General features: G+C 44.6%; 1 protein-coding gene across 3 annotated transcripts in view; it reads left to right on the top strand.

The window, feature by feature from the left end:
• SORBS1 (sorbin and SH3 domain containing 1) overlaps nt 1-9,697 on the top strand; it is a 231,778-nt gene extending 222,081 nt beyond the window's left edge. For all 3 annotated transcript variants that reach the window (XM_047073202.1, XM_047073204.1, XM_047073203.1), the window contains 3 exons: nt 225-283; nt 2,869-2,981; nt 6,396-9,697. In XM_047073202.1, the coding sequence (XP_046929158.1) occupies nt 225-283; nt 2,869-2,981; nt 6,396-6,463 (240 nt within the window). In that variant the 3' untranslated portion in view covers nt 6,464-9,697. The remainder of the gene's footprint in view (nt 1-224; nt 284-2,868; nt 2,982-6,395) is intronic.
• Nucleotides 9,698-12,418: the final 2,721 nt, after the last annotated feature.

Raw genomic sequence — 12,418 nt, 5'->3', positions numbered from 1 at the left:
TCTTTCTTTTTCTTTTTTTTTCTTTTGTTGTTTTTTTGTCCCCATGTTGACTGTTATATGGGGGTTTCTGGATATCTCGGGGCCACTCACAGGAAGCAGTTTGCAATGAGATCATAAACATTGCCGAAAAATCTGTTCATTACTGCAGCACTGTTTCTCATCCCCTTGACTTTCATCACAAGGTATCCCCTTCTGACAATAAATCATCTTTAATCATTTCTCAGCAACCTCAAGCCCAACAGCGAAGAGTCACCCCCGACAGGAGTCACACCTCACAAGATTTGTAAGTATACTTGGCAAACTTCCTTTCTCACATCACATGCTTGGTGGACTCCTGGCTTTAGAGAGTGGGTCATTGACCAAGTCTGGGGCAGCCATTTGGGGGAATGAACAAATCGCCCCTAGCTTCTCTGAGGATTTCTAGTTGGGGCCATATTTCCCATCAGCCAACATGAAACAGGTGGTGGGTGCATGAATAAAGGAGGCCATAGACTGCTGAGAGATAGAGACCGGTGAAGAGTGAACTGCCATTCAGGGGCAAAGGAGGGCTGTGGTGACTAGAGTCAATCCTAGTGTTGTGGGAATATAGGGGAAGGAGTCATTGGTTCTGCCTAGAGATAAATGAATAGAGATGTCTCCTGTGTTTTAAACATATAGGGGTAAACTCCATTCCCAGAAGAAGGGAGATTTGGAATGGGCATTGAAAGGCAAATTGGAGGGACACCTGGCTGGCTCAGTCAGTAGAGCACACAACTCTTGATCCTTGAAGTCATGAGTTCAAGTCCCACGTTGAGTGCAGAGATTACTTTAAAAAAAAAAAAAAGAAAGACAAATTGGTTTTGAGAGCTACAACAGGGAAGTAAAAGGTCTTCCCAGCTGAGGAAAACAACATGCAAAGACTCAGCGTAGACGATGTGTTTGGGGAACTCAGAGAAGGCCCACATGGAGAAAGGACTCAAAGGAACAGTGCCCTGAGCAGCATGAGGCCCATCCAAAATTAGAGCTGATTGGGGGACCCAAGCAGCAAGGCTGTGGGACCTTGGCCAGCCAGTCTCCACTGTCTGGGGGTGATGATAGAGAAGCAGATATCTGGAGTTATTTCCCAGAGCTGAGGCTAGCAAGGCAGCCACAGTGGAAGTTAAGAGGAAGATAAGGAATTCTAAGGAGTCCAAGTTGGATGGAGACAGGAGGCAAATATGGAAACATCAAAAATGTATGTGCTTACCAACTGGAAATCATTCTGCATCTCTTAATTCCTCATTCGAGACCTTCCTCTGGCAGACAGATCCACCTACCAAATTATCAAAACATTTGGATAAGTGCACAAAATTAAATAGTCCCTTTGGTTTAGCAAAGGGGAAAACAAACCTGTCGTTCCTGGGGACTGTGTCCTCTTGTCTCTAGTCTCGCCTGCCCTCTCACAGGCATTTGCTGGCAGGTGCTGGAAATGGTAGATGGTTGGCTCGTTTGCACAGTTGTGCCCGGTACTCTTGTGTTTCAGAACAGCGAGCACACAGAATTGTGAACTGGTGCGTAGTAGATGCTTCTTAAGTATTTGTCAAAGGAATAAATGAAACCAAACTTTTCCCTGTTGCCAAAGCAGTTACAGGATTTCATCACAAATAGTCCAGCCTTCTCCCGCGAGCTGTTAGGACAGACAGAACAGCACACACCAAATGGCCTTAGGCCAACTAACAATAAATAAAAATCTTAACCACAAACATCACTGGGACAGAAAGAAAGCAAAAAGTGTTCAAGAATTTCAGAAAAATGACATCACATTTAAAGACAATTGACGAGAGGCACCTGGCTGGCTCAGTCAGAAAAGCATGCGACTCTTGATCTTGGGGACATGAGTTCGAGCTCTACTTAGTGTGTAGACATTATTTAATGAATAAATACAACTTTCTGTGGGGGAGCACCTGGGTGGCTCAGGCGGTTAAGCGTCTTTCTTCGGCTCAGGTCATGATCTTACGGTTTGTGACTTTGATCCCCGCATCAGGCTCTGCGCTGGCAGCTCAGAGCCTGGAGCCTGCCTCGGATTCTGTGTCTCCCTCTCTCTCTGCGCCTCCCCTACTTGCATGCTCACACTCCCTCTCTCTCTCTTTCAAAAATAAACAAACATTAAAAAAAAACTTTTTTGTTTTAATGTTTGTGTATCCATTGTGAGAGAATATGTGTGAGCAGATAAGAGGCAGAGAGAACGGGAGAGAGCTGTAGAGCCTGGCACAGGGCTCAAATTCACAAACCATGAGATCATGACCTGAGCCAAAACCAAGTCCGATGCTTAACCAACTGAGCCACCCAGGTGCCACAATAAATTAAAACTTAAAAAAAATAAAAACAACTAACAAAATATGTATCAGCATATTAAGGAACTCAAGATAGTGAGGCCATTGGAATGTACTTTTTATATCCTTATATCAGTACAACAATTTTATACATATACAACAATTGCCTTACACTTTCCAATGTATATGAGCAGAATATAGTGTCTATCTCTGGAGTAAGAAACTTCTGATTATCTTTGATAATCTACATACATTCTCCTGTGTTAAGAAAAGGCCTTGGTTAATTTTAAAGAGGGGGCATCTAGACAAAATACTTGGTAACCAAATGAAACTAAATAAAAGGACTGATCATAGCCTTGCTTGTCAGAGGCTCCCCCCATCCCTATCAGTCTTCATTTACTTATAGGCTGAATGGATCTCCCCATAAGCTCCACTGTTAGAGAAATAGCCAGTAAAATACTTTCATCTGCATTGATGTGTGTGAAACACTACCAAAGTGCTGATTTAACTTACATGGGCTTTAAAAAACTCATTATTTAATCCTATCACTGTTTGAGTGAATGTTTTTCATTTTTAGATTTAGCTACCAAGCATTGTATAGCTATATACCACAGAATGATGATGAATTGGAACTCCGAGATGGAGATATTGTTGATGTCATGGAAAAATGTGATGATGGATGGTTTGTTGGTAAGTGATCTCCTCATGTTTTTCTCACGAGTTGTATATTGAAGGAGTAACTAAGAGTGATGAGCCATGCAAAAGGCAATGTTCTCTGCACAGAAAAAAGCCTTCTCAGATCCTGTATCTCCATCAGGAATGCTGGGCCACCCAGTTTATGCTTGCTCTGGAGACAGTGTGGATGACACTAATGGTATTAGACCCAAAAACCAAATACACCTAAGTGACTGCACAGAAGGGCAATTTCAAATTGGTTGAGTTCTGTATGTCTTTGTATTCTGTGTATGTCTGTACTACATGTGCAGATTTTATTCTCTTAAAACTCTTAAGAAACAACACAAGAAAATTTGAGCCTAGGTCTCAGCCATGAAACTCAACCATATGTGTAGATGTTCCAAAGACCTTATTTACTTCAGGCTTCTAAAAACTTTTTTTTTAATATTTATTTATTTATTTTAAGAGATTTAGAGTACAAGTAGAGGGGAGTGCAGAGAGAGAGAATCCCAGGCAGGCTGTGTGCTATCAGCACAGAGTCCAACACGGGGCTTGAACTCACACACCGTGAGATCACAAGATGAAATCAAGAGTTAGATGGCTCACCGGGTGTCTGGGTGGCTTAGTCAGTTAAGCATCCGACTTCAGCTCAGGTCATGATCTCGTGGTTCGTGAGTTTGAGCCCCGCGTTGGGCTCTGTGCTGACAGCTCAGAGCCTGAAGCCTGCTTTGGATTCTGTGTCTCCCTCTGTCTCTCTCTCTCTCTCTCTCTCTCTCTCTCTGCCCCTCCCCTGCTCACGCTCTGTCTCTCTCTCTCTCAAAAATGAATAAACTTAAAAAAAATTATTAAAAAAAAAAAAAGAGAGAGAGAGAGATGGCTAGTGAACTGAGCCAGCCAGGTGCCCCCAGGCTTTTAATAACTTCAGTCAAAGCAACCTACTTAGTTAAGGTCCTATTCTTGATTTCAGCTCAGGTCTTGATCTCACGTTTCTCAGATAGAGCCCTGCATTGGTCTCCCCGCTGACACATGGAGCCTGCTTGGGATCCTCTTTCCCCTCTCTCTCTGCTTCTCCCCAACTCGTACGCATGTGCTCTCTGCCCCCCCCCCCAATAAATAAATAAATAAATAAAACCTTTTTTAAAAAGCAGCTTGCTTAATTAAAACAAAAGATTCACCATTACAGGAGAAGGATCAACGGTTTTTAAGATTTTGCTACAAAGCAGATACTTGCTTCATGTACTTTCTTATTGAAGATCTCAACAAACAACAAGATAAGAATTACCTCCATTTCACAGACTCCAAAACTGAGGCCCAAAGATGTTATATAACTAGACCAGGTCACCCAGGTAGCTAGTGGTGGGGCCAGTGCTTGAACTAGGCCTCTCTCTCCCATAGCCTTTGTTGTTTCTGCACAGGCACAAACATGCTGCTGGGGACCACTGGCTCACTTTTTGCCTCTGTTTTACACTTACTTGTACAAAGGGTTTTACCTTTATCCTCTTCCCAAGACCAGCTCTTTCCTGATCTCTCTGGAAAATCTTTGCTAAAGTGAAGTCAGTCAGGGCTTGAGGTAGTGAGAATGGCAAGGCCTCGGCATATGTGAGAAGCCAGAAAGATTTGCCTGGGCCTCACCAGCCTCTTAGAAAGCTGCCCCTCCCTCCCCAGGCTCCCAGAAACCTCCCCAGGCTCCCCACTACCTTGAACTATTCTGTTCAGATGGAAGCCCCATCTGAGATGCCACCAGCACTCCTGTGAAGTGCAATCCAATGGAAACAGAACACAAGCCATGTATGGAATTTAAAATTTTCTGGAAGCCACATTGGAAGAAGTAAAACGAAACCGAAGATTAATTTTAGCGATATATTTTATTAAAACCAACGCATTCAAAATATTACTTGAATATGTAATCAGTATAAAAAATCGTTAGTGCCAAAGGAGGATGTAAAATATCTAAGTCTTAGGAGTCCGATGTGTATATTATACCGTCACTGCGTAGCCCAGTTCAGAATAGCCCAGTTTCGAGTGCTCAGCCGCCTGTGGCTGTCCTATCAGAGAGTGTGACTCTCATATGTCTTAGCTGTTAAACTCTTCCAGGAGTGCTTATGTTTTTTATGGGAACACGGGGCACTGTTGGGGGGCACCAATTCTCTCCTGGGGGCGTCCCTGGCAGCTGGGTAAAGGAATGTTGCTCAGTCCCTCAGGTGCTTTAGAACGTAGCCTGGTGCGGGGCGCCTGGGTGGCTCAGTCGGTTAAGCGTCCGACTTCGGCTCAGGTCATGATCTCGCGGTCCGTGAGTTCAAGCCCCGCGTCGGGCTCTGTGCTGATGGCTCAGAGCCTGGAGCCTGTTTCAGATTCTGTGTCTCCCTCTCTCTCTGACCCTCCCCTGTTCATGCTCTGTCTCTCTCTGTCTCAAAAATAAATAAACATTAAAAAAAAAAAAATTTAAAAAAAAAAAAAAAAAAAAAAAAAGAACGTAGCCTGGTGCTCAGAGTGGAAGCCTATTTTCTCATCTGTAAGGAGAGGTCAAACCAGGTGTAGGAGCACATCTCTGGGCTTTGTACTCTCAGTTCTTTGCAGCCTCCTTGGCCGTCCTCCCTAGGGGTTCAACTAGTTATTTTAGAGGTCTTTAGTTTTGACACCCTTTTTTTAGCTTGAGGTTTCACTTTGGGCAACAGCCCCGACCTACTGGTGGTGGCTGCTTGAAATGCTGTGTTCACCAGGGTTCTGAAGCTATATCCAAGCCGATTGGGGAAAGGATGCAATCGTCCCTATTGTGATATGTGCCAGCGAGAGGGGAATAATGACCCGGCATGTATCCGCCACCATCCCCACCCCCACCCCTGCCCGGGTCCCCACCCCCCACCCATCCCAAGGGAAGGGACTAGGTTAGGGATCCAGCAGTTCCGGATGTGGAGCAGTTGGGGAAGGGCTTTGCGCCCAGGTAGCTCAGTGTTCCTGGCTCAGCGGGAACTGTGAAGAGGTTGGAAGCAAAGACAGGGAGTCAATCTGGGGCTTAGGCACAGGCTTCTGGGAGGAATTTCCTTTTGATGTGTGGTCATATCCAGTGGACTTTTAGAAATCTTACAGTTTAGAAATTAGATAAATGTGCTCCTTTTTCCAAAAAGAAGTATCGGAAAGAGCAGAGGGCTGGGAGTTAGAAGTCCTGGGTTCAAAGCCTGCTTCTGATGCTTGCTAAACTGTGGGACCTCAGTAATGTCACTTAAGCTCTCTGAGCTTCAGTTTCCTCATCTGAAAGAGGGGAGTACTGAGAATACCTTCCTGGCTTACCACCAGGCATTATTTGATAGCCTAAATGAGATAAGATGGAAAAATGTGCTTTGGAAACCATATGCTGCATTGTTATCAGGGGGCCCCCTCTGAACTCACATAGTAAGTCTTCTGATTTTGCGTGTGTGTGTTTTTTTACAGGTACTTCAAGAAGGACAAGGCAATTTGGTACTTTTCCAGGCAACTATGTAAAGCCTTTGTATCTATAAGAAGATTGAAAACCACAGAGATTATTTTTATTGGAGGATGAAGCATAATTCACGAACTGGTCTCTTTATTTAAACATTGAGTCCGTAGGAAAACTAACGCAGTGGATAAAGTAAGAAGCAAAAGAGAGGGACAGAGAAGTGTTGTGTCTGAAGCCTGAGCCTGTGTGAACGTACAGTGTCAGGCAGGCTGAACTGAGAAAAAGGAATGAGGCAAATCTGTATTTACTTAGCTGCTTCTGGGAGCCACTCCAAGCCTTTCCTGCCTCTCCCCCTCTTGGGTAATCTGACCTGTAACACGGGCCAGGATCAGTGAGGTCAGAAATGCCTCTTGCTGCCCCAGCCTTGACCAGCTTTTGCTCAAAGGGGTCATTTAGCCGGAAGCAGCCCTCAGAGCATCAGGCAGACCCCTAGCCATTCTCCAAAGGCTCTACACCCCAGCCACCCAGAGCCCCATTTCCAAACACTGCTGGGGATCAGCTCGGGCTGCCGAGGCCATCCCTGGAGGCCCCCAGGCTACCCAAGACCACGTCCCTCACTCCTGGGGTACGTGGGGAAATGGAGGCAGAACACAGAATGCCCTGTGCATTCAGCCCGCATGCAGCATTGCTCTTGACGCCCCTGGTGTTCAGACAGAAAAGAACATGAGGTTTGCCCGTGGGAGCGGGGTGCCCGGGTCAGATAGTTATATTTGTATTTCCAGGTGATTAAGTTAAGAAGCTCTGTAGTTATCGAGGTCACTTGCGGTGTGCTCTTTCCCATATCTCTGACTTTTGTAAGTGGTCACCTTTAGCACAGTTTCATTTAGCAGAATGCCACTGCTAACCTTTCTTTTCTGGATTGTTTTTGGTCAGGGCAGTTTGGGGTTGATGGGCCTATTCTGACAGTACCAAGGATGGCATCCAGTGAATCATTTCACATACGCCGGATGCTGGGGCCACTGATGAGCAGGATGTGCTCCACACCTTAGCACAGACTCCCTGCAGCAGTTCAGGCACCACCCACAGTGCAGTAGCCCAGGGTCGTGAGCCCCGATGCACCCTGGTGAGGCTTCTCTTCGAGCAGAAGGTGCCCATGCCCCGGCCCGAAGTGCGAGGCAGTGGTTCGCCACTCCCAGGATGTCTGTGCTTTGCGGGGCTACATCTGAGGAGGGAGGGCCCTGTGACACCCGGGGTGCTCCAGTCACATCTCCATCCAGTTCAAGGATGTTTCTCGGCCTCTCTGCTAGACCCCTTAGAAAACTAGAGAAATGACCCACTCCCTGCCCGCCAGGAACTCAGAGGTGATTGGAGAGGTACACACACACAAATACTGAATCAAGAGAGACTGTGATATGTGCGAAGAAGGGTATGAGAGAGGAGGAGGAGATTACCTTTCCCTGGAGAGACCCTAGGAAGCATTGTCGTATTTCTGTCTCCATGAGCTCACTCTTGAACAACTAGGCTGCTTAGAAGAACCTTCCTCTGAGGGTAGTTTATGGCTGGAAATTCTTGGAACTGTTTCCAGAGTTTTCACACTCTTATCCTCCCCACAAATACGCATCCAAGGTCACAAACAGGAGTAGCAATTCTAGGTGGTAGGGTGTATACAGGAATCCTGGCTCTCTGCCTGTAGCTCAGAGTTGCCCCAGGACCATTGTCCCAAAACCTAGAGTCTTTACAGGTAGGCAGAGTTTGTCTTCAGTGCCTCCGTCCCACCTTCTGTGTCTGCCATTCATCTACCCATCACCTGTCCACCCCCGTACCCCCATCAGAGAGCCTCATTCTCTTCCTGTCCTCCTTTCAAATCTTGGTCTCAGGAAAGAACCTGCCACTGACTCCACACTGGAGTGTAAATGACCGGTAAGAGGAATGTGTTACTTCTTCCTGGAGACACTTGTTTTTAGCTAGGACAGAGCAGAGCCTTAACCCCAAGGGATGAGGCAGTGGAACTAATGGTGGTGGTAGGGGGTGAGGGTGGGGTGGAGGAGCTTCCTGGGTAGAAAGAGCCTTTTTGATATTCTTTAACACTCATTGCTTTGGAAGGTCGACTTCAGCATCCAAGGGCACTGTCTGACTCTCTGAGGGACTATAGTACAAGTGCATATGCACGTGCATTTTGCACAACAGCATTTCACTCATTTTTGGAACATAATTCTCGTATTGGCTAATGTGTTTCCTGGTCTTTCTTAGATGCAAACCATTAATAACGACCTTATTCTAATAGCTTTTTGAGGGGTGCTTCTTAAGTAGGTAATTTTGAACACCTCTTTCAATACAGCTAGAAAATAAAACCAATTTGTAAAGCCACATTTGCATATGATGCCAGCCTCACGCATTTGTATATCTTCAGAAACCCAGGTATGCCTCACCAATTTGCCCGTCTTTAATAAAATCATGTTAAAATTTGCATCAAACTTCAGCTTCCTATGTATGACAGAACAAGGAACAAAGTTTCCAACTGCTCTTTTGTCCTCAAACATTTAGTAATATAAAATACCTATTTTTATGCTGAAATATTTATACAGGTTTATTAATAGCAAGTGCAACTAACTGGCGCCATGCCTTGCAACACATTTTGATATATTAGCCATGCTTCTGGGTAAAGGCAAGCCCCCAACTACTTATCTTTTGCAGTCTCTCTGGGATCAGTTAAAGAAAAAAATCATATGCGTAAGAAGTAGGACTGTAAATATGTATATTTAACTTTGTATAGCCCATGTACCTACTTTGTATAGAAAAATAATTTTAAAAATTTGAACTGAAGGGGGGTGAAATAAGGAAGTCATGAAGTTTTTTGCATTTTTATTTAAATGAAGGAATTCCAAATAACTCACCTGCAGATTTTTAGCACAAAAATAGCCATTGTAAAGTGTTAAAATTTTAAATAATCATTCTTTCTGGGAGAGAAGGTAATTGTGATCTCAGTTATAGGTTTTTTATTTTGGTTTTTATTTTTTTTTGTTTTTTTTTTTTTGTTTTTTGGCTGTCTTATTTATCTACAGTAGTATTAAGTTCTTTTGCTAGAATAAGTTACTACAAAGATTATATTCTGAAAGAAAAATAACTGACATTATATATAACCAATTAATTTAAAGTGTTGCCATTTACACACCAAGAGCATGTACTATGCAGACACAGATTTTTCCATTCATTTATTTTTCTTTATTGCGGTGGATTGATTTGATAAATGGATGTGTTGAATTACTACATTTGCTGTACATATTATTTAATAAACTTTATTCAGAATTGCGTGGCATATGTTCTTACCATTCATTATTTCTTTCCTTTGCCAACTCTCTCAGGAGGCTTATATTCACTGCTTCGATTTCATGTACTCTCCTTTTCCATTCTTTTCTTTTTTTTTTAATCTTTATTTTTGAGAGAGAGAGAGAGAGAGAGAGAGAGAGGGAGAAAGGGCGGGGGGCAACAGAGAGACAAGGAGGCACAGAATCCAAAGCAGGCTCCAGGCTCCGAGCTGTCAGCACAGAGCCTGACGCAGGGCTCGAACTCACATTCGTGAGTTCGTGACCTGAGCTGAAGTCGGACGCTCAACTGACTGAGCCACCCAGGCGCCCCTTTTTTTATTTAATTTTTTTCTTAACATTTATTCATTTTTGATAAAGAGTGTAAGTGGGGGAGGGGCAGAGAGAGAGGGAGACAGAATCTGAAGCAGGCTCCAGGCTCTGAGCTGTCAGCACAGAGCCCGACGCAGGACTTGAACTCATGAACCACGAATTGGTGACCTGAGCCGAAGTTGGACGCTTAATCGACTGAGCCTCCCAGGCGCCCCCTCCTTTTCCCTTCTTAATCACGTACCATTTGGCTTCCATCCTGCCCTTTGAAGACACCACTTCTTACCTTACTCTTTTCTCAATAAGCTAACTCCATGACCTTCTCTGAATTGACTACTGTTGACCATCTCACCATTCTTTCTACAATATTTTTATAGTGATTATAAAAATAATGCATATATCTTTAAAAGCAAAAGTGAAACATTATAAAATACATGTAATGGGTCATAATTTGCTCCGCAAGACATAGGTACAGAAAATGATACAGCACTTTTTCCAAATCGAGTTACATCAGCTATGAGTCCTCTCTTTGTGGCAGGTGAAAATGCAGGCTCTCCTCTTATTCCCTCCCAAACCAAGTGTCAAGATGATGGCATAGGCATCTAACCTCCCCTGGCATCCCATGGCTGGGACCACCCCCATCTCAGTTTGGGGCAGGGCCTGACTGCCCAAACCAAACCTCCACCCTCCCTGGTTCTGTTCTTTTCCACCTCTTTTTTTTTTTTTTAACGTTTATTTATTTTTGAGACAGAGAGAGACAGAGCATGAACGGGAGAGGGTCAGAGAGAGGGAGACACAGAATCTGAAACAGGCTCCAGGCTCTGAGCAGTCAGCACAGAGCCCGACGCGGGGCTTGAACTCACGGACCGTGAGATCATGACCTGAGCCGAAGTCGGACGCTTAACCAACCAAGCCACCCAGGCTCCCCTCCACCTCTTTTAACTCAAAGCACTAGTTGGCACTTCCGCCTCTTTGGGGTGACTCAGTGGAATCCTTTTCAGTAGGCTTGGGCGTCAGTCATGGGAGAAGGGTGGTCTCCCAGGGGTCTGAACCCCGGTACTGAGCCCTGTTTCACAGGAACTCCTTCCATGGCCTCCATCCCATTCAACAAATCCATCAGCTGTACTTTCAAAGTAGGTTTAGAACCCAACCACTCCCATCACCAGAGTCCAAGCCGTTTTCTCTCTGGATCGTTGTGCTCACTTTCTAACTTGGCTCCCTGCTTCCACCCTGACTTCCTCTACTTTGTCTTAACAGAGCAACCAGAGTGATCATTTTAAAGTTGGCTTACAACCCTCTAGAGGCTTCTCATGTCGCTGAGTGGAACCATGCCTCACATCCATTGGTACGCTGTCCCTTCCCTCTCCCTTACCTCTGACTTCACTTCTCCTTGCTCTTTCCACCCACATGATCCTTATGGCCTCAAAGTCATCAAGCACACTTCAGGTTCAAGGTCTTACATTCTATCCCCTGTGCCCAGAAGACCCTTTCTGCTGGAGCTGCATGGCTTTATTCTGCCCTTCTTTTACATCTTTAATGTTGCTTTCTCAATGAGGCTCTCTTGGACCACTTTATATATAACAGGACCTTACTGTTTCCACCGAGCATCCTATCCCCCTTCTCTTTCTCCGTGCTTCATAATTCATCAGCATCTGATAGATACTTGTTTTCACAATCATACAAAATCCGTGAGGATAACGATTCCATTTGGCTTTGGTATGTATGCCCAGCACCAAGAGGAGTTCCTAACACAGTTGGCACTCACAGTTACTTGGTCAAGTAAATGAGTACATAAATGAATGAACTCCTGGGGCCAGAGATCCTAGAACTCAGAATATAATAATGAAAGAAGGGAAGCATTGTCCATTTTATTACAGCAGCAGAAATAAAAGAGAAGGTAATCTCTCAAATTATTCTGAGCTCATCCAAACTGAGAATTTTCTGTAATTACAGTCATCTACCCACAGAGATTACTGCTAACTCTGTAAGCTCTGGTCGGTCCTCTGAGCTTTCTTTGCACACAATAAACACACTCATATAAACACTTTGCATAGTCTTATACACCTTCTCCCCCTTAACAACAGAGCTTGGACTTGTTTCCACAATTTACTTAACCGATCTCCTGTTGACGATGCAAATAATTGCCAGCTTTTTTCCCTGCAACAAACAATGCTGCATTGAGCACAATTGTTGGCTCAAAGAGCCAGAACATTTCAAATCTTGAGACATTGCCAAATTGCCTTCCAGAAAATATCACACCAGTTTACACTCCCGCCAAGTCCATGGGAGTGTCTGTTTCCCCATCACCCAATTATCTGCTTCCATGGAATGCTATTCTCTGTTTCGCCTTCCTGTTCACTGGCCGGCCCCTTCTCCGCTCTCTTTCCAAATCTTTAGTTGCATTC

This window comes from Lynx rufus, unplaced genomic scaffold (assembly GCF_022079265.1).
Source record: "Lynx rufus isolate CCGP_SWC_20201006 ecotype Redwood Valley unplaced genomic scaffold, mLynRuf1.p SCAF_11, whole genome shotgun sequence".
Lineage (NCBI taxonomy): Eukaryota > Metazoa > Chordata > Mammalia > Carnivora > Felidae > Lynx > Lynx rufus.
The sequence above is the reverse complement of the archived record's forward strand: the minus strand, read 5'-3'. Positions and strand labels throughout refer to the sequence as shown.